The sequence below is a fragment of the Hyperolius riggenbachi genome, chromosome 3 (genome assembly GCF_040937935.1).
Source record: "Hyperolius riggenbachi isolate aHypRig1 chromosome 3, aHypRig1.pri, whole genome shotgun sequence".
NCBI classification, from domain to species: domain Eukaryota; kingdom Metazoa; phylum Chordata; class Amphibia; order Anura; family Hyperoliidae; genus Hyperolius; species Hyperolius riggenbachi.
The window spans coordinates 484,008,665-484,036,531 of NC_090648.1; the positions used below are offsets into that span (position 1 = coordinate 484,008,665).

The 27,867-nt window shown below is 43.4% G+C and overlaps 2 protein-coding genes across 2 annotated transcripts in view; both read left to right on the forward strand.

Annotated features, from left to right (window-relative positions):
* VWF (von Willebrand factor) overlaps positions 1-27,867 on the forward strand; it is a 297,479-nt gene that overhangs the window by 150,671 nt on the left and 118,941 nt on the right. Inside the window, 4 exon segments of the mRNA XM_068278128.1 lie at positions 16,900-17,040; positions 19,348-19,461; positions 23,001-23,157; positions 26,442-26,600. Of these exon segments, the coding sequence (XP_068134229.1) occupies positions 16,900-17,040; positions 19,348-19,461; positions 23,001-23,157; positions 26,442-26,600 (571 nt within the window).
* On the forward strand, positions 684-1,654 carry PACRG (parkin coregulated). Its single transcript, XM_068278127.1, has one exon. It carries the CDS (start codon positions 855-857, stop codon positions 1,581-1,583), a length of 729 nt encoding a protein of 242 aa, XP_068134228.1. The 5' UTR covers positions 684-854; the 3' UTR covers positions 1,584-1,654.

A 27,867-nucleotide genomic window follows, 5' to 3' on the forward strand; every position in this document is an offset into this window, starting at 1 on the left:
AAACACAATTTTTTGTACAGAAATATGTATATATATATATATATATATATATATATATATATACATACATACATACATACATACATACATACATACATACATACATACATACATACATACATACATATATATATATATATATATATATATATATATATATATATATATACATAGAAAGAGGGACAAAGTCCTGAAAGAGGGACAAATGAGGAGGAAAGAGGGACAGGGCTCCCAAAGAGGGACAGTTGGGAGCTATGCCTTTCTCCCCATAGCCAGATATGCTCCAGTATAGCAGTTCCTTCCCTCTGCAGCGGATCGCTAGTTACAGGCAGCAGCACAAGACATCCAATGTGTTGTCCTCTGCCTCTCCAGCCCCCTCCGCTTGCATAGAAATTTCTATGGGACTACAAGAAAATGGCCGCCGGAGGAAAATATGTCTGCGAATGCGGACTCCGGCGGCCATTTTTCCGCAGTCCCACAGCACTCTCTCTATACTACTACAGTGCATGGGGCCGGGGGAAGCAGAGCCGTGCCCGTCCACTGACAGAGGGTCCCGCTCTCGGACCCCCCCCCCCCCCTTCCCTCATGTGATGCCCTGTAGGCGGTGACATTCCCCCCCGTGCAGATCACACGTCCCTGGGCATGTAATCCTTCAGGCTGTACGCGGCCCCGCCCCCTCCTGTACGCCACGTGTTAGCCGTCTCCCTGGCAACCCAATGTTACACTGTAGCAGCTGGGATCCTGTTGCCCTGGCGACGGCTTTAAACAACTCTTCCAGCAGTCTGCAAGCACTGAGCTGCCCAGACAGCCGTCCTGTGCCACCTCCATAGAGATCTGCCTGAACACCCCACGCTATGGTGGTTGATAGCTGCCCCTTGAAGCCAGAGCACGCCAAGACCAAAGCTGCCCCTCTGTCCGCTTGCTCAGAAGGCTTCACCGTGAAGGCCATGATGAGGAACTCCCAGGTGAGGGGTCCCCCAGCGGCCGGGGCCTTCAGGGAGCGACCCTCCAAGCCGACAGCTTTCCGTAAGTTCTATGAGCGGGGGGACTTCCCGATCGCCCTGGAGCACGACACCAAGGGCAACAAGATCGCTTGGAAGGTGGAACTCGAGAAACTGGACTACCACCACTACCTGCCTCTCTTCTTCGATGGTCTGTGTGAGATGGCCCACCCCTACGAGTTCTTTGCCCGCCAGGGGGTGCATGACATGCTGGAGCATGGAGGGGCCAAGATCCTCCCAGTCATCCCCCAACTCATCATACCCATCAAGAATGCCCTGAACACCCGCAACCGCCAGGTCATCTGCACCACCCTGAAGGTCCTCCAACACCTGGTGCTGTCGGCCGACATGGTGGGGGAGGCCCTGGTGCCCTACTACCGCCAGATCTTGCCCATCCTCAACATCTTTAAGAACATGAACGTCAACTCGGGCGACGGCATCGACTACAGCCAGCAGAAGAGGGAGAACATCGGGGACCTCATTCAGGAGACCCTGGAAGCCTTCGAGCGCCATGGAGGAGAAGATGCCTTCATTAACATAAAATACATGGTGCCCACCTACGAGTCTTGCCTCCTCAACTGATTGGTGACTATATAAAAGGCTGATTTTCTACCATCATCTCATAAATACCTGAAACACTCTCTGTTCCTTATGGAACTGGCTTCTCATGTCCTGAAATGGAATTTTTTTTTTCAATATATGGTGAATGGGCATCTATGGGCTACAAAAATGATTCCAACTTAGTACTTTCTGTCAGGGCATATGGGCGTAATGGGTTGCAGTGGGTCTTAAGCTCTGTACACACGCCAGACCGCAGTTGTCAGAAAATGAGTGATCCCACCGTGACGAACAAACGCCACACTTTTTAACTGAGCAGTGACACAACGTTTAGATCATTGGCGGAAGAGCGAAATTGCCAACATGTGAGTAGCTTGGATCGATCGTTTATCGCCTGAATGGATCGAGCTACATGATGATAATCCCTGTCTTTTACTGTTGTAGGAACACCTTTCTTAAAATGATTTTTGACCAAACCGCCATCGTCTGTTCATGTCCGATTACCGCAGTCTAGTGTGTGTACGGAGCCACATACATAATTGTCATCTGACCAGCTTGTTCTGGGAATATTCTGGTTATGAACATTACTTAGATTATTATTTAGTATATACATAGTACTGACATCTTCTGCAGCACTGTACAGAGTATATTGTCTTGTCACTTATCTGTCCTTCAGGGACTCACAATCTAATCCCTACCATAGTCATATGTCTGTATCAAGTAGTGTGTGTATCATAATGTAGGGCCTATTAGGGAGGAAGCCAATTAACTTCTCTGTATGTTTTTGGGATGTGGGAGGAAACCACAGTGCCCAGAGGAAACCCACAAAGACCTGGGGAGAACATACAAACTCCTTGCAGATAATGCCCTGGCTGGGATTTGTCACTGTCCTGCCCAACCACTACGCCACCGTGCTGCCTACTGTCAGGGAGCTGGTTCTGTCCAAGAGTCATACTAGCGTTTGGGTGGCGTCAGGAGTTGACACAATATCGAGATGCCACTCCTATGCTTGGTACACACAATGCAATTTTCCTGTCAGATGTATGGGAAATTTCCCATCGTTCGATCATTTTTAACATGTCTGATCTGCTTCCGATCAAGAAATGGATCAATTTTGTGCAGTACTGATCTCAAAATCAATCCCTTTCTTGACCGGAAGCAAATTGGGCATGTTGAAAATAATCAGACGACGGGACCGTCCATCAGTCAGGAAAATTGCATCGTGTATACCGGGCATTAGGACGGCGACGTCAGTCTGGCAAGTCTCCAGTCAGCTTTGCACTGTGTTTTCCTACGGGGTAATTACCATAGGATGCCCGTGAGAAAGACTGCCCAAATATACTCACCTCGGGCTGGGAACATGCTTGCATCGCGATTTCTCAGGGTTTTGCATCTTTTTGCGTTTGCGATCACGTTTTTTCGCCCAGGATTTTCCACAATTATTCATGGCTGCCATGTCCAGTGCAGAAGTGCACATTTTGCCATGTAGATTCTGATATGTGTGCTGTTGTTCATTAAAGGGAACCAGAGGCGAAGCACCCTCATGTATTTTACTATATCAGTGGGGACATTAGAGAAAACACCTACCCTGCTCTCTGTTTCATTATTTACTGTTCAGATTGCTTCTTACCAGCCCTGATAAAATCCCTGACTGAGCATTCAGTCTGGCTTTGTTCAGGAATCTTTATAGCTGAGTCTGTTTTCTGTGCTGTCTTTTCAAGCCCAAGCCTGCCCCCTTGTGGCTCTGCTTAGGAATCATTATAGCTGAGTCATTATAGCAAAGCCAGACTGAATGCTCAGTCCGGGGATTTTATCAGGGCTGCTAAGAAGCAGGCTGAACAGTAAATAATGAAACAGAGAGCAGGGTAGGTTTTTTTCTCTAATGTTCCCACTGATATATATGGTAAAATACATGAGGGTGCTTCATCTCTGGTTCACTTTAACGCCTCGTTCAGACTATACGCGCTGCCGTGTGCATTTTGGCAGCGCGTATAGTGTGCGACACGCAAGAACGGTAGAAGGGCATAGACAGTTCTTCTACCGTTCCCATCATATGTGATGTGCAGAAGTTCGATGCGCTGTCGCACTGCTGCATGCATTTTTCAAGAATCACTGTAGTTCCCATTGGTACTCTAGATCGGATCAGTCCAGGTGATTGGATTAATTATTAATTGCCACCTTTAGCAAATCATCACGTTACTCTAATGCTGGGTACACATGTTACAATATTCCGTACGATAGATGCATCCGATTGATGTCTTCCCTCATGTCCGATATTACTCCCGATCGATTCTGCACTCGATTTCTCATAGAAGTGAATGGAAAAAGATAAGAAAAATGAGCGCAGATAAGAGAGTCGAGAGCAGAATCGAGCGAAAAAACGTAACTGGTGTACCCAGCATAAAGCTGGCCACTAACAGTCCAATTTCTAGCAAAAAATCGTTTGAGCGATCAGAAATTCTGATCGGATTGTTTGTAAATAATCTCAGTTGTTGGGCACAATCGATAATGAACGATTATAAAAACAATCGTCCGATTGAATTTTCGTCGAACCAAAATTTGGATTTTCTTGTTGGTCGTGATAGATAGGAAGCAATGATTCATTAGTTGATGGTGTAGTGAACGATTTTCCATCCGATCAGAATTTCTGATCGCTCGAATGATTTTTCGCTAGAAATTGGACCGTTAGTGGCCACCTTAAGGGTGCAAAAATGATTGGCCAATTCTACCTCCTCCATGCAGTATGAGGGTCAAGAGACTTTGAATACTATGAACAGATTGTGTAGGTAAACCTTCCTACTACATGGAGGTGGTAAAATTGGTCAGTGATTGGCCAATCATAACTGAAAGTGTGTACCCGACTCCAAGGGGAAAAGTTGACTGACTGGGAGTTTGCAGGCAGCAGTCAGTCGCTGAGAATCTGTAAACTGCTGTAGCAGGTTTTTTTTTTATTTATCAAATTAATTTAAAATATTGTTCTATTCAATTCAGATAGGGAACCCGCCCAGGATTCTGGTCTAGCACAGTAGGCCTCTGACCTGTTTGGGACTCCTATAAGAGCAGTGCACTCAGGAGAATTGGGAACCCTTATATTTTAGTTCTGTACTGATGTACTGAAAACTGCTGGGAAATCCTCAGTCCGGGGCTTGTGAGCTCCAAAATAGCTCAGAGCCTTAAGGTGGCCACACACCATACAATCTTTTAAATATCTGTTCAATTTAAGAATTGCAAGCAATTTTTCTGACTGATTGTAACATTTCAAAAATCTGACCAATGTACCACACACATATGTTCAATATTTCCCCAATTATGATAAAAATGATTGGAAACTCTGACAAAATTGATAGGGTTTGTATATTAATAAATTGACAATCTAACACACACCATACAATCTTTAGAGAGATTCAAGAAAAGTATCTGGCATTCTGGATCGATTAAAATCGAAGAAAATGGGAAATCCACACAATACAATAAAATGATCCAATTTTACGGCAATTTGATAAAACCGGTTGGATCTCCCGAAAAAATCCAAAGCTTTTTTTTTCATTCGACTGAAGGAAACTGGAAATCAGATCCGATTTTTCAATTTTTATCAATCTGGAATGCCAGATATTTTTCTTCAATCTTTCTACAGATTGTATGGTGTGTGTTAGATTGTCAATTTATTAATATACACACTCTAGCAATTTTGTCAGAGTTTCCAATAATTTTTATCATAATTGTGGAAAAATTGAACATAGGTGTGTGGTACATTGGTCATATTTTTGAAATGTTACAATCACTCAGAAAAAAATGATTGCAATTCTTACATTGAACAGATGATCCGGATAGATAAAAATCGAAAAAAACGGGAAATCCGATCGGATTTTTCAGTCGAATGAAAAAAAAGCTTTTGATTTTTTCGGGAGATCCGATTGTTTTTATCGAATTGCCGTAAAATCGGATAATTTTATTGTATCGTGTGTGCCCACCTTTAGGGATATGCCCAGTGTACCCATACTGAAGTACCGGCCCTACATCCACTCTTGTTTAATTCACTTTTTCTCCCTACGTTTTCTCCTTGGAGATACTGTTTTCATCTTCTGTTTAAAATAACATTTCAGCACTTTGCAGTTGAAAAAGCACCAAACAGTAGGTGAAAAAGAACTATAAAAATTATTTTGAGTAATTTCTTGCTTGCTGGTGGTTTGACTACTTCACCTCCAAGGCTTTTTCCCCTGAAAAAACCAGAGCAATTTTCACCTGTCAGTGCGCCTTCCATTCATTCGCCTATAACTTTATTACTACTTATCACAACAAAACAATCTATAATCTTGTTTTTTTTTGCCACCAATTAGGCTTTCTTTGGGGGGTTACTTTTTGCTAAGAATTATTCTAAAAGTGTTTTAACAGGAAAAATAAGAAAAACCTTTAAAAAAAATTAATTTCTTAGTTTTCGGCCATTATAGTTTTAAAATAATACATGCTAACGTAATTAAAACCCACACATTTTATTTGCCCATTTGTCTCGGCTATTGCAACGTTTAAAATTTTTCCCTCGTACTATATATGGCCGCAATAATTTATTGGGAAATAAAGGTGCATTTTTTTTCAGTTTTGCATCCATCCCTAATTACAAGCCCATAATTTATAAAGTAAAAGTAATATACCCTCTTTACATACATATTAAAAAAAAGTTCAGTCGCCAAGGTAACCATTTATGTATTTTTTTATATTTGTAAAAAAAAAGGTTTTTTAATAAAAAATAAAAAAAATTGGGGGTAACTTTTGTGGAGTGTGGGAGGTCAGGGGTTAATTTAAAATGTAAAAATAAGGTAAAAATGGGTACTTTATTGGAAAAAAAATGTAGATTACACTTGTAATTTTACTATTTGGCCACAAGATGTCCTCGCAGCTGACTTTCATATGCATAGTATTACTCCGCAAAGAGGAAGTGATGCATGGACGGTCTTTGAGAATGGCAGCGCCGTCTCATAGATGGCTGCAGTCATCCACACGGGGACTTAGATCAATGCATGGGAACTGTGCTCCCTTTCATTGATCTAGCGGCTAACGATGGGGGGCGGTAACGAGCGCAGGGGGGGGGGGCGTAGGGAGCGAGTGGGAATGTGCAGTGGGGAGGGACGTAGTAGCTACGTCCCTGCACATAATAGTTACTCGTCCCAGGGGAAGGGAAGTGGTTAAACGGCATTTTATAGACAAGTTTAACAAATATCACCTAGGACAGTGATCTGCAAACTACAAGTCCCACAATGCATTGCAGGAGTCTGACAGCCACAGTCATGATTCATAAAGGCAAATGCATTGTGGGACTTGTAGTTCCTTAATAGCTGGAGAACCAAGTTTGCAGATCACTGACCTAGGAGAAAACTGAGGAGAAAAAGTGAATTGAATAAGGGCCCAGACCTCATTGTATTACATGAATAACCTATTGAGATTCTGAAGGAAGTGAAATTATGTTTACATAAAAGAAAGGTTTATATTTTAGGAAGAGTTTTAGAAACCTCAGTGTTGGGGGATTGCTGGTACTGAATTTACAGAAACACACATACTGCTACTGCATGCATGTTACAGGATCCTTATACCCAATAAAGAATTATATTTTGACAGTACATATGTGTTTAAGTCTGAAGTCTTAACAATTATAATGGGCCAGTTCACACTATGAACCTGATTCACATAGGTTTGGTAATATTGCACCACAGGCAGCGCACACCATTTTTAGTGGTAAATACGCAAGCAGAGTGCTACATTGTTACCCATGCAGCACTATCAGTGGTATTGTGAGCGTTGCTATGGTAACAGGCTACATGTGCAACGTGTGTTACTGTTACCTATGTGCTGCAGGGCACTGATTGCGTAAGTACCATTCAGGAAGTTACCATTTAACCAGTTTGCATCCAGACCTTGTTTTCCACTTATGGACCAGAGCAGTTTTGACATTTAAGCTATGTCCCTATTTAATCAGCAATAACGTTATCCCTATTTATGACACCTAAATGAAATATATATCGTTTTTCTCAAGACAAACTAGGCTTTCATTGTATGGCATGTTTTCCCACAAACAATTTTGTTTTCTATGCATTTTAATGGGAAAAAGAGGAAAACAATAGAAAAAAAACACATTATTGCTCAGTTCTACCAATTCCAGTTTAAAAATAAAAAGTTCTACTGTAGATAAAAAAAAAAACACAAATTTTGTTTGGCTATTTCTACCGCTTATCACAAAACTTAGATTATGTTCCTGTCACAATTTCTGGTGAAGATATTTGATTTTGAAATAATGCTACAGTGTGTAATTTTCACTATAAACTGAGAAAATAAAAGTAATTTTAATGGTAAAAATCAATCTTATTGGCTCAGGGAACATATATTCTCTTTCAGCAATTAGTGCTGCATCAGATAGTGCCTGAGTTGTGCACAGGACCAAGCCCAATCCTGCACAGCACTGCTTCTGCTACAAGACGTATATGTACGTCCTTGTGGCTTGGATGAAGTCACAGAGGACATAGATATACTGCAGTGGTGGATAAAGGGGCACTATGGCAAACAATTTTAAAATTTAAAATATGTGCAAACATAGATAAATAAGTACATTTTTTCCAGAGTAAAATGAGCCATACATTACTTTTCTCCTATGTTGCTGTCACTTACAGTAGGTAGTAGAAATCTGACAGAAGCGACAGGTTTTGGACTAGTCCATCTCTTCATAGGGGATTCTCAGCAAGGCTTTTATTCTGTATAAAGATATTCCCTAAAAAGGATTTAAACAATAATGCTGGCCAGCTTCCCTGCTCGCTACACAGTTTTTTGGCAGTTGGACAGAGCAACTGCCATTCACTATGTGCTTTTGAAAATAAATAAATCCTTGAGAATCCCCCATGAAGAGATGGGCTAGTCCAAAACCTGTCGCTTCTGTCAGATTTCTACTACCTACTGTAAGTGACAGCAACATAGGAGAGTAGTAAAGTAATTAGAGAAAGTAATTTATGGCTCATTTTTCTCTGGGAAAAAAAGAACTTCTTAATAATTTATGTTTGCACATATTTTACAATTATTTGCCATAGTGCCCCTTTAATGTTTGTGGTGATAGGTGAATCAGGTGTATCGTGTTGCGTTGTAATCTAATGCCACGGAGACAACCGTACTGTACCTTGGGATTGTTCACACACGTCTGTAAGGGCTCTTTTTCACTTGCTGTGTTACACTCCGATTTTCAGGATCGATTGCGTTTTGTGTATTGTGACGGCACTGTATTTAGCATGTAAATTGCGGTGCTCTTTTTCCACTAGTGCAAGTCATTTTTTACAGAAGCGCAATCACCTTCCTGCTGCATTTTTCCTGCATTTCCAACCTGTTATTAGTTTCAAACGCAATATTTCATTTGAAACTGCTGTGCACTCTAAACCTCTGCCGGTAAGTCTTGTATGGCTGCCTAGTGCAGGGTGGCAGAGAGCAGTTATACTTACCTGCTCCAGATGGCTTCTGCTCTTCCTCCATCTGAGGCTCTGAACTTCTCACTGGTCTTCTGGGTCCCGATCACATCAGATCACATGATATGACATGGTGCTCAACTTCTGCAAGTATACAGGTCAGGTGCAATTCATGCTTTTTACAAAAAGGATCACAAATGGCTGCCTCTGTATTTGCCTCACTTTGGGTTTGCTTTAAAGGGAAGGTCTGAGGTGTTTAAAAATAAAAAAATCTACTTACCGCGGGCTTCCTCCAGCCCCTGGCAGCCGTCCTGTGCCCTCGCCGCAGCTCCGGTGGCTCTCTGTCCCCTCAGGTGCAAATGCTGACCTCGCCAGGTCGGCATCTTACTGCTCTCCAGCGTGCCGCTCACTTAATCGCACTGACGTCATCTGGGCTGTACTGCGCAGGTGCAGGACTACTGTCAGTGGCAGTGCGACTCTGAGAGCCACTCGCGCAGGCGCAGTGGGCATCTTGCACGGGAGGGGACCCCGGGCCTCCGGCAGGGAGCGGAGCTGCAGCGAAGGCACAGGACTGCTGCAAGGGGCTGGACGAAGCCCCGAGTAAGTACATTTTTTTTCAGGCCTCCTGGATGTGACCTTTAAGGACACATTGCACATATCAGGAATCTCATGGAGCAGCTATAACAAATAAAGCTGGTGACATTTTGTACTTCTAACGTTTGCTAGGAATCTAGACTTGTTGAGAATTTCACTTTTTCTGCCACTGGAGGTCACTGCTGGGCAACAGGCTACTCATTCATAATAACAGGCAGCTCATCTCCAGTCTACCAACAGTGGCCTCTAGTGGGTGAAGTGAGTGGACACACATCAGCGAGGCTGGAAACAGGCTACAGGTCCTGCTGAGAGCTGCCGGTGTTTCATGCAAGCACAGCTACACAGCGGGGTGTAAAGTGAACCTGAAAATTACATTTCCAAAGTGAATAATTACTTCACACTTATCAACATAATTGCTTTCAGAATTTCCCTGGTTCAGTTTCTGGGTTTACTTACGACATTAAGAGGCGAATGTTAGTAACCCTTGGATGGGTCATATCAGGACGCAGTGGGGAAAGCTTAATGGTTCAGTAACGTGCATTCCTGTTGTTGCGGCCACATGCGTACAGTGATGTCCACAAATATTTTAATAAATCCGAGAGAATCAGAAAATATTAAAAATAAGTTATTTTTACGCAAGTGTCTGTGTGGAACTAAAATCAGATGACCACCAAACAAGCCCTCACTACATTCTTATATAACCCTGGCCAAGGTTCCAAATCTTGCCACTTAAAGTACTACTATTGTTAAAAATTATAAAAATAAACAAAAACACATAAATAAAAAGCACATTTCTCCCAGAGTAAAATGTGCTATAAATTTGTAAATTTTAATTTTTTTCCTCCTATGTTACTTTCACTTACAGTAGGTAGTAGACATCTGACAGAACTGACAGGTTTTGGACTAGCACATCTCCTCATGGGGTTTTCTTAACTTTCAAAAGCACTTAGTGGACAGCAGTTGCTCAGTCCAACTGCCAGAATAGTTTGCAAACATGTGAGAGGGCGGTCTGCATCTTTATATGGATCCATTCCTTTCCAGGGTGTGCTTTTGTAAAGAATAAATGAAATACTGAGAATCCCCCATGAAGAGATGAGCCAGTCAAAAACCTGTCGGTTCTGAGTATTATCGATCTTTCCAACTGATTACCTGGTTGGTAAACAATTGTAACAAAGCATAGTAAATCTGTGTACAATGGCTACCTCGCCAAATCTTTTCTTCCCAGTAAAATCCATCAGGTTTTGGCCGTATTATTCAGTTGTATCTACAAACACATGGTGTGTGCTCACTCCAATCTGAGTAATCGCAAATACCTTTTGTTTTAAGAATGCAAACTTTTGTTTTGCATAACATTTTAGTAAGAGGGCTTTTTGGCCCTTTGTAGCCCCTACACAGTCCTAGGCGTTCTGGTTCACCATGAGCTTGCTGGGTAGTCTGTAAGCTTATGTACAGAAATGATGGGTAGTGACTGCCACACGGCCAAAAACATATGATTGCTTCCAGGAAGTTGTTGGCAGAAGAATTCAGCCCATCAACAAATAAACCAATCATGGGCAACAGTTCTGCAGCAGTGAGAGGAGAACGGCCAGATTGATTTAAGCTGACAGAAAGGCTACAGAAACTCAGATAACCATTCTCTGCTACTGAGCTGTTCAGAAAAGCATCAGAAAATGACCAACACGTTAAACCAAACCAGTTTGTGAGTGTATATGGCAACCAGGGCTGTCTGTAACTCTCCTGCAGGAAATGTTTGTTAGAGCAAGCAGGAATTGCCTAATACTCCTTTTCCCACCCCCATAGGCTATCTCTGTAAGGGCTAGGACCCACTAGGACAATTTTGGCAGCGTTTGTGGATCACCGGCGATCCAAAGCATTCCAAAAAATGCTTTGCCAATGTATTTAAATGGCGGTGAACCCACTAGTGCGACTGTGATTAGGGTTAATTGCAATTGCAGGACATGCAGCATTTTGAGTGCTCCATGCTAAGTATAGAAGCGCTGCAAAATAGGTTTGAAAATAGCATTTTGAATTTCAAATAAAGTTAATTATACTTACCGGGTGTCCCGATGTCCGGCTTGCGTCTGTAGCCTCGCCCCCTAGCAGAAGATATCACAGGTACTTTTCTGATTGGTCCAAGAGAAGCAGCTATGAACTCTTCCATTAGGAGGCGGGGCTACGGACGGAAACCAGGCATCGGGACACCTGGCGGGTATAATAAAGTTTATTTTAATAAAAATTAAATGCTAATCGGAAGCGTTGTACAGCGCTTCAAAATGGAGCGAATCGCAATTGTTTTAGGAATCGCTGCACAAAACACTGCCACAATTTAAGTGCTGCAGCAATTCCTAGTGGGTTCCAGCCCTATGGGCTCGTCTACACTTAAGTGAAAAACGCCGCATTAACCGTAGTGCATTGATGATAAATGCACCCTATGTTATCAATAGGATGTGTTTACATTGTCAAATGAAACACAAATGTGCGAAGCAATCGCCGGGACCGCAATTGCAAAGTCCCGACCTGCTGCATTTTCCCACAGCCGGAACCACAAATACAAATCGGACGCAATGGAAGCCTAATGGAACGGGCTTCCGCATAACTCTCCGGTGGAAATTCGTAGCTGCCGTACCGTTTCCACTCGTCCCATCTCCACTCATCCTGGAGTCCAGAATGTATATGGCTTCCTGTTGGTTTGCCAAAATTCCAATTTCCTTCTTCTTGCAACAGTTTATGAGGACCAATAAAAATCCTTCCTGTTGCTAGGTAGGATTCACATTTTTTTTTTTTTTACAAACCAACAGGAAGGGCTGGTTCACACTAGGGGCGTTTTCTGCCTTTTTTCAAGCGCAGGCGATCGCCCACAAAACGCTTGTTCAAGGAATCTCTATGAGAAGGTTCATATCAGGTTATTCCTGTAACATTTGTGGAGCGTTTTTGCTACAATTGAAGGTACAGGAAGAGCGCTAAACGCTCACAAAACCGCTTTATGCGGCGATTGCGTTCGCATTTTTTAAAATAAATACATATTTATTTATTATTTTCCTGGTCAAAGAGTTCACTTCCTGACTCGTGTCAGGGAGTGAATTAGAAAAGCGCTTTTACCAGAAATGCATCACGCAACGAAGCACCGAGAGGGGGGATAAAAGCGCACAAAAACGCAAAACGCTTGCGCTTTTGATTTTAGGTGTGAATGACGCCGAAGTCCCATACTTCCTGGTCTCCGGGCGAGCAGCGCACAAGCGAGGGACTGTGCAGACGATGAGATAAGTGGCAGAAGTACCGGCACATGGGTGAGCAGACGAGCAGCGCAAACGTTGCGGTCAGTGTGAATGACGCCAGCGCACCTGCTCAGAATGAAAGAGCATCCTGAGTGGATGTACATACCTTGTTTCCGCATGCGCTGAGTTTGCAATGTAGTGTGTGTGAACCCGGCCTAAACCTACAGAGATCAAGATTTCTCAGAAAACTGATCCAGACAACAAGGCCACCTTCATCTGCATCTTCTACATGGCAAATAAACAATATATTGCATTTACAAAATATCAGAGCACCACCATCACGAAAAATAGTAAAATTCAAATACATACATATAAATATATACATTTCTCCCAGTGTAAAATGCACTGTAAATTACCCTTTGGCTAAGTTCACAGTGGGACGTTAAAGTCGCACGTTAAAACAGCATTTAACGCAGAATAACTCACTGCAATGAAAAATCAATGCCCCATTCACAGTGCACACGTTGCGTTGGTGTCTAACGCTGCACGTTAAGTAAAAGTACTGCATGCAGTGCGTTATACACGTTATTAGCTGCGTTGGACTGTTTGCACATGCTCAGTAATGACTTGGAAGCATAGTTTTCATTGCCTGTATATTTTACTGTATCTGCTTTAACGCTGCGTTGCCACTTTTTGGGCGCGTTGCGTTGTAAGTTTGCGGTGCGACTTTAACGTGGCATCAAAACGCAACGTCCCACTGTGAATCTAGCCTTTGCCTATGTTGCTGTCACTTACAGTGGGAAGGAAATAGCTGATACATCTGACAGATTTTGGACTAGTTCATCTCCTCATGGGAGATTCCCAGTATTACCTTCATTCTTTATAAAAGCACTCCCTGGAAAGGATCTATATAAAGATGTCAGTCAGACTCCCTACTCGTTTGCATGCTGTTTTGGCAGTTGGATTGAGCAACTGCAGTTCAGTAAGGCCCCATTCACACTTATAAAACGCTAGCGCCTTTGCTAGCGTTTTGCTCAGGCGATTTTTTTTTGCGTACAACGCGGAAAAAATCGCCATTCACACTTTTTTTAACGATCATGTTTAGCAATTTTTTTTTAGTGATCGCGTTTAGCGCTTCTATAGCCCTGAAATGCGATCGCCGTGAAATCGCCTGAAAATGGTGCAGGCTACAAATTTGCATTTGCCGATTCCCGTTAATCGCTGGCGATTAGCGCAAATTGCCCAAGTGAGAACGGGCCCATAGGCTATTATTGCACTAGCGCTTTAAAAAGCGCTAGCGCTTAAGCGTTTTGCCGAAATCGCCGGCAAAACGCTCAAGTGTGAAAGGGCCCTAAGTGCTTTTGTAAATAAAAACATACCTGAGACTCCCCCATGAGGAGATAGACCGGTCCAAAACCTGGCAGGTCTGTATATATGTATGTATATTAAATGTTTGTATTTTATTTGCAGATGGTTGTCTTTTAATTTGAGTTTTGTGGGGTTTTTGCCTGTAAACAGTGTTAGTTTGTTAGATTCCAGCAGAAATCCAGTAGGAGTAAAGTTGTAGAAAACAGCCTTTTTCTATTGTCTGATGTGATGCTTCAACATAGAAAAGGATTAAGAAGAATTTGGGCCGTAGGCAAGATAGAAGTTTTTGCCACTGCTGATGGTCACCTGACTTTTTTTTAGTAAGATTTAGTGAATGGTAGCATCCACCAGGCCCCTAGGCTCTTTCCAGGACCTAAGCAACTGCCTAGAATTGCCTTGTGGATGATCCAGCTCTGCTTCAGCAGGCCCTCCCTCCATGTGAATAAAGACTTGAAAGTGGCAGTCACATGACTGTTTGTCCTCTATTCTTCTAGTCTCTCTCTGGACCTCCACTACAAGATCGCTGCAGTCTGGATCCAAGACCAAGACATGTAACACTGTCATGTAAAACCGTACCGTACCCCAGAGGGAACAAATCAATCAGGCAGGACTATTTCGCTCAGACAAGCTTTACAAAGTTTTCAAAACAAATTTAACCCAAAACAGCTAATCCTCCTTAAAGGGCCACTATCACAAAAATGTTAAACTGTAAAATATGTGTACACACATACAAATAAGATGTATGTTTCTTCCAGAGTAAAATGAGCCATACATTAATTTTTTCCTATGTTGATGTCACTTAAAGAAAACCTGAACTGAACATTAAAAGTCAAAATGAACATACACAAGTCATACTTACCTCCTGTGTAGTCTACTCCTCAATCTATTTTTCGTCTCCTGCGTCCTGTTTGTCCACTGTGATCAAGGGAATTCTCCGTCCTCCATTTTGAAAATGGCTATTGCCCCATAACAGCTTCCTGGTCAGCACACTGTTAGGGCTGGAACCCACAAGAGCGGTTTTGTGAGCATTTTGGCAGCGCTGCGATACGCTAGCGTTTTGCCAAAACGCTCAGCTAATGTTAATGGATGGGGCAACTTCCACAGGAGCGTTTGCGTTTCCCAAAAACGCGAACACAGAACATGCAGCATTTTGGGAGCGTTAGCGCTTCAATGGTAAGTATAGAAACGATAGCGTAATCGCTTATCAAAACCTAAACGGAGCGGTTTCGCTAGCGTTTTGAAGTTACAGCACACTGTAACAAAATTAAAATTAATTGAGAGGACCAATCAGGATTAAACCACGAATCGCTAAACGCTACACAACCGCTGACACATAAAATACACTTTTTAAATACGCACCCTAAAACGAGCATGAATCTGCTTGCAAACGCTCATACAAAACGCTAGCGGTTGCGTTTAGCGTTTGCGGATTTCAGTGGGTTCCAGGCCTTAAACTGTAACATCGCCCACTTGAGCCATAGGGAAACATGGACACATCAGTTCTCCTCTCAGCTGTAACTGACAGCAACTGATATATAACTAACAGCAACTGATATATTTCAGTTCTGACAAAATGTTGTCAGAACTGGAAGGGATCACTGTAAAGCTGGCCACTAACGATCCAATTTCTAGCGAAAAATCGTTTGAGTGATCAGAAATTCTGATCGGACGAAAAATCGTTCACTACACCATCAACTAACCAATCATTGCTTCCTATCTATCACGACCACCAAGAAAATCCAAATTTTCGTTCGACGAAAATTCATTCGGGCGACATTTTTTTCACTCGTTCACAATCGATTGTGTCCACCAATGGACCAATATTTACAACCAATCCGATCAGAATTTCTGATCGCTCGTACGATTTTTCGCTAGAAATTGGACCGTTAGTGGAAGAAAATGGTGAGCTTCTGAGAGGAACTGATGGCAAGGTAACTCTGTAATGTTCATTTAAAGTTACCTCGTGTTTATTTTAAATAATTTTACTCAGTACAGGTTCTCTTTAAGCACTTAATGAATGGCAGTTGCTCCGTCCAACTGCCAGAAAAGTGTGCAGCGAGCAGGTAAGCTGGCCAGCATCTTTGTATAAATCCTTTACAGTGATTGTCTTTATATAAAGAATAAAACCCATGCAGAGGATCCCCCATGAAGTCGTGTCAGATTTCTACTACCTACTGTAAGTGACAGCAACATAGGAGAAAAGTAATTTATGGATCATTTTACCCTGGAAGAAACATACTTATTTGTATTTGTCTACATGTATTTTTAATTTTAAAATTTTTGGCGATAGTGGTCCTTTAAAGACATACAGTATATAAAACCCCCCCCCTTTTTTTTTGTTTTTTTTTATAAACAATCCTCTATTGTGAGGATTCACACCAATGTGAAATTGGACTTCTACCCTTGATTTATGAGCAGAGATGAGCGCAGAAAACCCCAGAGACTTTCTGACAGTGCAGTGTCTAGTGGGGGTGTCACATCTGTGACTATTGCAGGGTTGCAATGCTTCCTGCTTTGTGCAGTTAAATCACAATCACACTTTACAAAGTGCACTAAAATCTAAAGATTTCATGTCATAGGAGCTGTTACACTTCATTGTTCTAACTGGAGTTAAAAGATATTTTTCGTAACATTAAATTACAAAATAATTTGCGAAGCGCTGACATACTAAAGCAAAAAAACAGCTTGATGCGTCGCGGCTTAACGACTCCATTTTTGTTTTCTCTCCAGGGCAAAGTCTGTGGCTTGTGCGGGAACTTCGATGACATTGAAAACAACGATTTGATAAGCAGCAACAATCAGCTGGAAATCAACCCCAGCGACTTCGGGAACTCCTGGAAAGTCAACCCCCTGTGTGCCAACGCCGTCCTGGTTCGTGCAAGCGCTGCATATACTGTATATGTATTCACTATGACTTGCTCTGATGAGATGGTTAGCGAGAGTTGGTGCAAATGTGTTAAACGTATTCAAATGGATAAAGAAAGGGGAAACCGAGAGCCTGATATAGAGTAGTATGTATAATCAAAGGTAAATGAAAGTACGTAAATAGTAATACTCACAAACCAGGGTCACCGCTCAGGCAACCACTATATAGGCAGGTGGGGAGTATTAGACCTGTCCCCGATCAGGATTAAGATGTCGCTCTCTGTAGATCAGAAGATATAGGGTATAGCACCCCTCCACCCGGGGTGGACTCGTAGATAAGGTAAACAGAGGCGCCAACAGGATAAAAATTGTTACAAACTTTAACATTTCTAGGGAGGCAGTGGTGGACTTACCTCCCCTAAGCAGACACAAAACCGTCGATTTTCAAACACATACAAATTTATTCACATACTCCAGAATACAATGCAACGCGCTTTGCAGGTACAACCCCGCTTCCTCAGGCAACAACAGGGAGGAGTATATAATAACAGTATAGTCGTGTGGCAACTCTAGGCGCCTTGCGCCAGACAGAGGGGGAAACCAAATTCTGTTGCTGCTGCATCTGATAGTGAGTCAATTTGCATACATTTGCATACTATTAGGATTAATTTGCATTAATGTCTTAGCTTTCCAAGGACCACAAGATGATTAGCGTAATAAGGAAGGAATAATTTATACATCCCAACTTTTTGAGATAAGAAAGAGGGACACTTAAGCCACGCCCCTGCCACGCCCCTAACCACACCTCCAGCACACATCTAGTCACACATACCATAAAGATTTCGTAAGAAAAATATATTACTTTATAATTCAGAGCAGACTGGTCCTTTCTCTCCTAGTTCATTTTCATTCATATTAACATTTGAAAATAATAAAAATAACAATTTAAAGGATGGGAATAAAGTAAATTTAACACATATTTTAATAGAAAAATACATATATTTACATAGATCTGTACATCATTCCTGAAAGAGGGACAAATGAGGAGGAAAGAGGGACAATGGGATTTGGTTCCCAAAGAGGGACTGTCCCTCCAAAAGAGGGAGAGTTGGGAGCTATGATAATTATATATTGCTGTTGCTATCTAAACCCTCGTACACACACTAAACTAAAGTCGCTTGAAATGTCTGACAAATGGCAGATCGTGTGCAAAAATGTAGCCAATCAACAAGGGCGAGCAAGTAGTGTTACAGGTGCAGGGTTCTCTATTCACATAGGAAGTGAGGTCACTTTTTCTGTTGAGAGTAGAAAGACCGGGAGCTTTTTTGTACAACGGCGCCTGCGCAGCACACGGCTCATTTGAAAGGTTATCTGTTTTCTATTGACCTGAGGAAGCGGGCTTAGTCCCGTGAAACGCGTTGTCAACAGCAAAACAGTTTTTTTTAATAAAGACTCCCTGTTATACACCCTTGTGAGTCTTCAATAGAGGTAAGAAACCTCCTTTATATATATATATATAAAAGTTTTTTAGTTGCAGTACTATTACACAGATTGAGCGCCTCCCCACAACCCCTATTCAACAAAGGCGAGCGACTGACCTGTGGCATTTTGCCCGATCCATCCGGCGGATCATCAATTCAGATGACTGTTGGACAGATATCGTGCAGTCGGTCACATGTGTACAAAGTCGTTTGAACAACATCGTTGTACTGAATGTGGACATGTCGTGCATAATGTCATTTCATTTATGCTTGGCATGCAGTATTTAAATGAGTTGGTCCTTTTCAATATTGTAGTCCTTCCAATGACACCACTGGTGAAGTCCTGTCCACAAAGTTGGTCTCCTATTTTTGCGACTTTTGTTGGGCATGTGTACGAACCAACAAAAGAAAATCTGTGAGAAAAAAACCCCTGTGGGGATGCTTACATCGGGAGAGCCTCTAGATTCTAATGAGACTTCTCTGTCCCAGTGATCCAGCTCTGACAGCCCCAAACACCGGGGAGGTAAATATTTACCAACCACAATCCAGCGCAGGCGCAGTAGTGGCTTTCCGAATGGGCTCAGGCAGAAATAGCCGAGCCAGATCGGATCCGCTAGAGCTAAACCAATTGAGCTCGGCTATTTCCACCTCAGCCTGAACGGAAAGCTGAACCTGCGCTGGAGCCGGGGGAAAGTAAATATTGTCGGCTGTTGTTTCGAGGGCTTCCTTTTTTTCCTTACAGATCTTTAAGCCTGGAGATTGGCTAGGAAGAAGTAGGAGGAGTCAGAAGGTCTCCTATTCAATGTGTATTTTCTCTATGTTTCTTCCTCAGTTCCCCTCTGCAACCTCCATGCCGCTGTGCCAAGACAACATTCTGAAGCAGGCGGCGGTGGAACACGCATGCGGCATCCTGAGGGGGGACATCTTCCAGGCCTGTGAGAAGCTGGTAAGTATGACCGCCTATATTGTGAGAACGAGCACCGGAGACGACTAATGACACGCTAAAGGCAGCCATACATCTAGCAATGATGGTCAGATTCCGCCAAGAGACAGATCTCTCTCTTATCGAATCTGATTAGAGAGAGATCTGTCGGCTGCCCATACACCACAGGCCGATTCCCGATCAATTTCAGTATGAAATCGATCCGGAATCAGCCTTGTGACGCCACACCCCACCACCTCAACGCTGTCCCTCTAGTATTCAATGTGCTCCCCGGTGCCCAGTGCAGTATACATTACCTGTTCGTGTCCGCCGCTGGCTCCGAGCTCCGTCCATACACGCGCCCCACGTGGAGTAAAGTGGGCACATGTGTGAGTTAACACGTGCCCATATGTATGCCGACAACCACGTGGGGCCTCTGTATGGATGGAGGACGGAGCCACCGGCGGCCACGGACAGGTGATGTATACTGCACTGCCGGGGGGGGGGAGGGGTCATTGGACATTATGGGTAACAGCTCTGGGAGTTTCTTTATGTCCGTCGCTCATACCGATATTGCTCGCTGTCACCGCCGTGCAACCGACCGACCACAACAGCCCGACATCTTGCAGCATGTCCAATCAACATGCTTGGCCCCAGATTGGTTGCATCGTCGGTCGGGCATGCACTTGGCGGCAGTGATTTTCATCTGATTCAATAATAATTATCTAATCGCATGGTCGATGGGCCGCCAAGTAGATAGGTTTATGGGCACCTTATTAATTCTGAACGGCGTACTCATTTCATACAAATTGTATGCAACTTAGAACTGGGTCATTCAAATGCACTTTCTGGCAGTTTTGATTGGCCCAATTCCAAGCTGTGTAGAATTTGCATTGAATTTGGATGCAAGCTGGAATTACAGTGGGTTGCAAAAGTATTCGGCCCCCTTGAAGTTTTCCACATTTTGTCACATTACTGCCACAAACATGCATCAATTTTATTGGAATGCCACATGAAAGACCAATACAAAGTGGTGTACATGTCAGAAGTGGATCGAAAATCATACATGATTCCAAACATTTTTTACAAATAAATAACTGCAAAGTGGGGTGTGCGTAATTATTCAGTCCCCTGAGTCAATACTTTGTAGAACCACCTTTTGCTACAATTACAGCTGACAGTCTTTTAGGGTATGTCTCTCTACCAGCTTTGCACATCTAGAGACTGAAATCTTTGCCCATTCTTCTTTGCAAAACAGCTCCAGCTCAGTCAGATTAGATGGACAGCGTTTGGGAACAGCAGTTTTCAGATCTTGCCGCAGATTCTCGATCTGGCCTTTGACTGGGCCATTCTAACACATAGATATGTTTTGTTTTAAACCATTCCATTGTTGCCCTGGCTTTATGTTTAGGGTCATTGTCCTGCTGGAAGGTGAACCTCCGCCCCAGTCTTAAGTCTTTTGCAGTCTCCAAGAGGTTTTCTTCCAAGTTTGCCCTGTATTTGGCTCCATCCATCTTCCCATCAACTCTGACCAGCTTCCCTGTCCCTGCTGAAGAGAAGCACCCCCAGAGCATGATGCTGCCACCACCATATTTGACAGTGGGGATGGTATGTTCAGAGTGATGTGCAGTGTTAGTTTTCTGCCACACATAGCGTTTTGCATTTTGGCTAAAAAGTTCCATTTTGGTCTCATCTGACCAGAGCACCTTCTTCCACATGGTTGCTGTGTCCCCCACATGGCTTGTGGCAAACTGCAAACGGGACTTCCTATGCTTTCTGTTAACAATGCCTTTGTTCTTGCCACTCTTCCATAAAGGCCAACTTTGTACAGTGCATGACTAATAGTTGTCCTATGAACAGAGTCTCCCACCTGAGCTGTAGATCTCTGCAGCTCGTCCAGAGTCACTATGGGCCTCTTGACTGCATTTCTGATCAGCGCTCTCCTTGTTCGGCCTGTGAGTTTAGGTAGATGGCCTTGTCTTGGTAGGTTTACAGTTGTGCCATACTCCTTCCATTTCTGAATGATCGCTTGAATAGTGCTCCTTGGGATGTTCAAGGCTTTGGAAATCTTTTTGTAGCCTAAGCCTGCTTTAAATTTCTCAATAACTTGATCCCTGACCTGTCTTGGACCTGTCTTGTGTGTTCTTTGGACTTCACGGTGTTGTTGCTCCCAATATTCTCTTAAACAACCTCTGAGGCCCTCACAGAGCAGCTGTATTTGTACTGACATTAGATTACACACAGGTGCACTCTATTTAGTCATTAGCACTCATCAGGCAATGTCTATAGGCAACTGACTGCACTCAGATCAAAGGGGGGCGAATAATTATGCACAACCCACTTTGCAGTTATTTATTTGTAAAAAAAATGTTTGGAATCATGTATGATTTTCGTTCCACTTCTCATGTGTACACCACTTTGTATTGGTCTTTCATGTGGAATTCCAAAAAAATTGATTCATGTTTGTGGCAGTAATATGACAAAATGTGGAAAACTTCAAGGGGGCCGAATACTTTTGCAACCCACTGTATTTGCATGCCATTGACCACAGCTAGCAGACACTCCCCCAGCGAGAATGGCCCCATGTCACCCACAGCTGCTTTTCCCTGGTATAACAAATGGGGAATGCTGATCAATGCAAATCAACGCATGACAGATCCCGATCAAATTCATTGCAGAACAAAACCAGGAAATTTGTAATGCGTAGCGGACTTTATTTATGCATAGCCTCTGACTTTAAAGGAACATTATCAAACTAAGTGTTCTAAAATGACAATGTACAAATAACGTCTAGGTAACTGTGTAAACATTTTCCTACTTTTCATGTTAAATTTCAGAGGTAAAAGCTGTAATTCATTGTGTGTAGATTTTAGCTGACATGCTAAGAACAGTGTAATATTGAAGCAGAGTTATATGAAATGCTTCTAGTGTGAGGTTTCACATACTATTGCAAATGGTTACATTGCACATAAGATACATTTCCTCTGCTCTCCGCAGACAGCTCTCTGAGAGCTTTCTCTCACACACAGGGGTAACAGATGTAGTGTGAGGGAATCCCCCTCCCCTCATGGTTCACTCAGCTCTCAGTTTTGGCAACAGTAGAGTGTGAAAGGAATTTGATAACCGTAAACAAAGAGATAAGCAGTGAAATGTATACACCAGTACTTAGCAGCACTTTCCAAACTATTCCTATCTCAATTGAAAAAAAAACTTGTTAATTGATAGTGTTCCTTTAACAGGCCTGCAGCGCAGTGACCAATATCTTTTAGATCAAGCAAAGCTGGTGATTTTCAATCTAACTGCGCTCCACTGTTTTCTTTCTTCATCACGATTTTTCTCGTTTTATCCGCATCTTTTCAAGGACCCAACGAAATGTAATTAATAATCCGTTATTTCTCCTCCCGGACTCAAAGCACCAGAGCTGCAGCCACCAGGGGAGCACTCTTTCTGAATTCCACCCCATTTCCCCCTCAGGGCACCGTTTGATTGTTGCTACAACATTAGTCCAGAAATGTCACTTTTAGCTTTGTTACCATTCAGGCCTCACCATTTTTTCCCCACAGGTAAACCCGATTCCATACTATGAGATTTGTCTGTACGACACATGCACCTGCGAGTCAATCGGGGATTGCGCATGTTTCTGTGACTCGATAGCAGCCTACGCGCATGTGTGCGCTCAGAAGGGAGTGGTCGTGCAGTGGAGATCTTCCCAGATGTGTCGTAAGTACAAGAGAGCTTTTTACGTCATCAGTGTGAAACTTCTCATACAGTGTGATAGAATATTTCAAAAAGTATGGTCACCCGTATTATTTCAGTACAATTAAAAGTTGCACTTACTAGAAGTAAGCAAAAAAATCAGCTAACAAGGGGGGACTGCACATCAACTGTGTCTGTCGCCCCCTGAGATGAGGAAAGTATGGAAACATAAGTGTAGACTTCACCATAGCAGCAATTGCAGGCTTTCTATACTTTGTAGGGGGGTTGGGCTTGTCTGGCTTCCTATACTGGGGGCCCCTCTGGCTACCCATATTGCGGTTACCTCTAGTCACTTACAATGTGTCTACCTATAATGGTTGCGGGGGGGGGGGGGGGGGTCCTGATACTGGGAGGTATCTCTAGCTTGCTATAATGGGGGCTACCTGTGGCACAAAGGCACCTTCTAAAAAAATTATCCCAATCAAAATTTTGCAATGGGGCCACGTTTTCTAGCCACGCTGCTGCATGGAAAGTCGAAATGTGTAGCGACATTACTGGGTCCTCGGTCCATTGACATCTGGGACCACTAGTGCTTCTAGCCACAGATCTGCAGGAGGTGTCATCGCCCGATTTTTTTTTTTTTTTGCTTACTTCTGGTAAATGAGACTACTGTATTAATACCTGACGCCTCCCCCAGAACATATCCACCTAATGCAGGCACCCTAACCTCACTCCTCTTCCCAATGCCCAACCCTACCCCTTGACATTCATTCCTTTCTGATGACTAGTCCTAACCTTACCTAACCAGGAAATCCCCTTCCTCACACCTAGCCCCTACTCCAATATATCTTATTCCCTCGAATTTCCCAATCATTATCCTCTCTTCCATGCAAATTCCTCATATAACCTCCCCTTGTGCTTGACCCCTCCTCTAAACCTACAATTTCTGCTCTGTAATTCCTTGCCTTCTTGCCCTCAACCCCTTTCCCTGACTGCCACTCAGCTGGCATGTATGGCAGGCAGACACTCATATCCAGTCACCCTGCTGAGTGGCAGTGGGTGGTATTCTTCATAAAGTTACCTCCAGTCACACCAGGGCTGCACTTATCTTTTCTGCACAGCTCTTGGTTTACAAAGAGTCTACTGAAGGAGAGCCTATGGAACAACCTCAGGCAATAAGTAGAGATGGCACAAACATTTTGCGGGCAAACCGTTCCCCGCAAACTTGGGCTGTTTGCCGTTCCCATTTAACGCACATTTTTTTTAAAATTTGAGTTCGCATTTTACATTAAAATCAATAGCCGCCAACTTTAGTGGTTAATAGCAGAGCCCTCTTATGTGCTAGAAACACCACCTTTTCAGGGTATGTGAAGGAGGACAGTGGGAACAAGAGGAAAACTTTTTTTCAAAAAGACCTTATAGTTTTTGATAAAATCTATTTTAACCACTTCAGGATTCCGCGTACGCATAAGTACGCCCCTGAACACTGAAGCGGTTTCCATGGACCGTTCCATGTCAGTTCACGGAGGGCGTCTCCGTGAACACCCTGCGAGCCTCCGATCGCGGCTCGCTGGGTAAATGTAAACACGCGGGGAACATCTGCGCAGAAGCGCCGGAAAGGAGATCGGCGATCCCCAGCCTCTGATTGGCCGGGGATCGCCAGCATCTGATAGGATGAAGCCTATCTGAGGCGGCGCAGGATGCATTTCCGTCCTGCGCAGCCCATAATGAAGAGGGGAGGGAGGGAAGGAGGTAGAGGGAGGAATAGCGCTGCGGAGGGGGGCTTTGAGGAGCCCCCCCTCCCCGCTAGGCACAGCAGCGCGGCGGCGATCAGACCTCCCCAGCAGGACATCCCCCTAGTGGGGAAAAAAGGGGGGAAGTCTGATCGCCCTGCCTGCTATCTGATCTGTGCTGTGGGCTCCAAACCACCCAAAACCCGGAAGTGGTTAAAGTTTTCTTTCTCAGTGTGGGAAATGTTTCCAGGGCCACCGACTTTTGCAGTTAATAGCAGAGCACCATTACAAGAAGCTTTCTACTTTTTGAGGAGATCGATGTAAACGTTAGCGGGAAATTGTAACAAAGTTACTGTGGTAAAATGATAATGTATTAACATGTATATAAATGTTTTTGTTTTTTTTAATGTTCAGAGTGTGGGAAATATACAAAATATGATGTGGGGTCCCCCCTCCCAAGCCTCTTTAACCCCTTGTCCCCCATGCAGGCTGGGACAGCCAGAATGTGGAGCCCTAACCGTGTGGGGCTTTGCACCCTGAGTTATACCAGCCCGCATGGTATGGGGGGGGGGGGTTCTGGGAGAGAAGGTCGGCCAAGCTCCCCTCACCCCAAGAGCCCTTGTGCAATCCATGGACAATGGACTCTTCCCCACCTTCAGAGCCCCAGGACTGTACCTCTTTCCTCTTGTACCCACTGTCCTCCTCCACATACCCTGAAACGTTTTTGTACGTAAGGGGGCTTTGCTATTAACCGCTAAAGTCGGAGGCTGTTTGCCTGCCATTAAAGTCTATGGAACCCACAGTGAATTTGCTTTCGCGAACCAAAAATTTTATGATCGCTACATCACTAGCAATAAGCCTATCTGTGGGCAACAGGCAGTGTTCCTGTATATAATGAAAAACATACATGTGCTAGATTTTGTTATTCAGCAACAAAAGAGTAAAGGTGACCATACTTCAGTAGACTTGGCGGTTGAACGACCATTAGATTCAATAATTATAATAGAATCTGATAAAAGTCGGTGCTGCCAATAGCATGCCCGATCACCAATTTGACCAATGTCGGGCTGAAATTGGTCTCATGCATCCATTGGACATGCTAGGAAAACTCGGGTCGACATGCTGGATCGGGTGTGTTGCGGTAATGGCTTGTTGCGGTAAACGATTAATGCAATGGAAATCCCTGGCCGCCCCACCAAAATGTAGGTGTTACCCCTTTCCCCTGGTGTTACCCCCTCCCAAGGTAAAATACTTTACCTGTCTGATGTCCGCCACTTTCTCTGCACTCTTCTTCCTCCTCCGCAACCCATGTGGTTGGTTTTTCCTGCCCATCTTGTTTGCAAGAGCCACACCCTGCTGCTCGCTTGCATTTCCAATCACCAAAAGGTTTTGTCCAGAGCTCAATTTTAAGTTCATATTTATTTAACAGTTTCCATACGATGATGTTTGCCCCCTTTGCGTTCAGTTTTGTTGATTGTTGATAATTGATTTATTAGCGATGTTATTGTTGAAAGAAACCTGTGAAGCAAATAAAGACTATTTGGGAAGATAAAACGTTTTGCTCCTCGTCTGCAGCTCAGAGTTGTGAAGAGCAGAATCAGAAGGATCTGGAATACGTGTGCGAATGGCGCTACAACAGCTGTGCCCCGGCCTGCCCCGCTACCTGTCAGCACCCAGAGCCCACCAACTGCCCCCTGAGGTGCGTGGAAGGCTGCCAGGCGCACTGCCCACCCGGTAAGTGGTTCATTTCTGTTCTGCCTGTATCGTCTCACGAGTGTGGCATGGCTTGGAGGTTAAAGAGGCTCTCCACCCAGACACTGATATTTCCTCAGTCTTGGGCACCACCAAGTTGCAGAGACTTTAAGGCTAGGTGCACACTTAGCAGAAGTGCAAGCGTTCCGTAAAACGCAGTGTTTTTGCCGCTAATGGAAGTCTAAGGGCCGCAGGGAAAAGGCATATAAAAAAAAAAGCATCTGTGTTTTGTATGCGTGCGTTTTTAAAAACGCTGTTTTTTTTTTATTTATTTATGTTTTGTGATGTATTTCCGCTTCCTGTTGTCTTCCTAGTGACTAGCATAAAATGCAATTGAAAAACGTATAAAAGTATGAAAAATGCATATGCGTTTTGTATATACGAAATGCAAACGCATAAAAACACTCAAACGCTTGAAAAACTCATCTGCTGAAAAAAAAACGCTCACGCCAATGCACTAAAAATGCAGTAAAAACTCAGCAAAAAAACGCACACAAAAAAAACCCGCACATGACAGGAAACACGACCTTTCATGCTCTGTTATGATTGCACCCAGCCTGAAGCGGACCTGAACGCAGAACTTCCTCTCTGCTCTAAAAGATAAGCAACAGCATAATAACCTTTAAAGAAAAAACATTTCTTTGTTACAGCTGATAGAAATCATGCAATAAATCTCCAGTGTGTCTACTTCCTGCTTTCATGGAAGCAGACAAAATGGGCTTTATTCACAAAACTTCTCCAAAATGACTTATTTATCACCTAATTGATAAAAATAACTTTTCAGCACATTTACAAGCAAAATAATCACTCAAAGTAAGTTGTTCCTGATTAACTTCATTTCAATATTACTTTTCATACCTAATTATATTATATTTCTGCTCTTTGGGAGCTTAAAGGGAAACACCTACCCTGATCTCTGTTTCATTCTGCACTGCACAGCTTGCTTCTAATCAGCCCTGATAAAATCCCCGACTGAGCATTCAGTCTGGCTTTGCTCAGGATATTTATAGCTGAGTCTGTGTTCTATGATGTCTTTTCAAGTCCAAGCCTGCCCCCTTGTGGCTCTGCTCAGGAATCATTATAGCTGAGTCATTATAGCAAAGCCAGACTGAATGCTCAGTCAGGGATGTTATCAGGGCTGATTAGAAGCAAGCTGTGCTGTGCAGAATGAAACAGAGAGCAGGGTAGGTGTTTTCTCTAATGTCCCCACTGATATATATGGTAAAATACATGAGGGTGCTTCGTCTCT

Bases quoted from the DNA above. Each gene is read 5' to 3' on its own strand.
- PACRG (XM_068278127.1), top strand. From the start codon at position 855: ATGGTGGTTGATAGCTGCCCCTTGAAGCCAGAGCACGCCAAGACCAAA.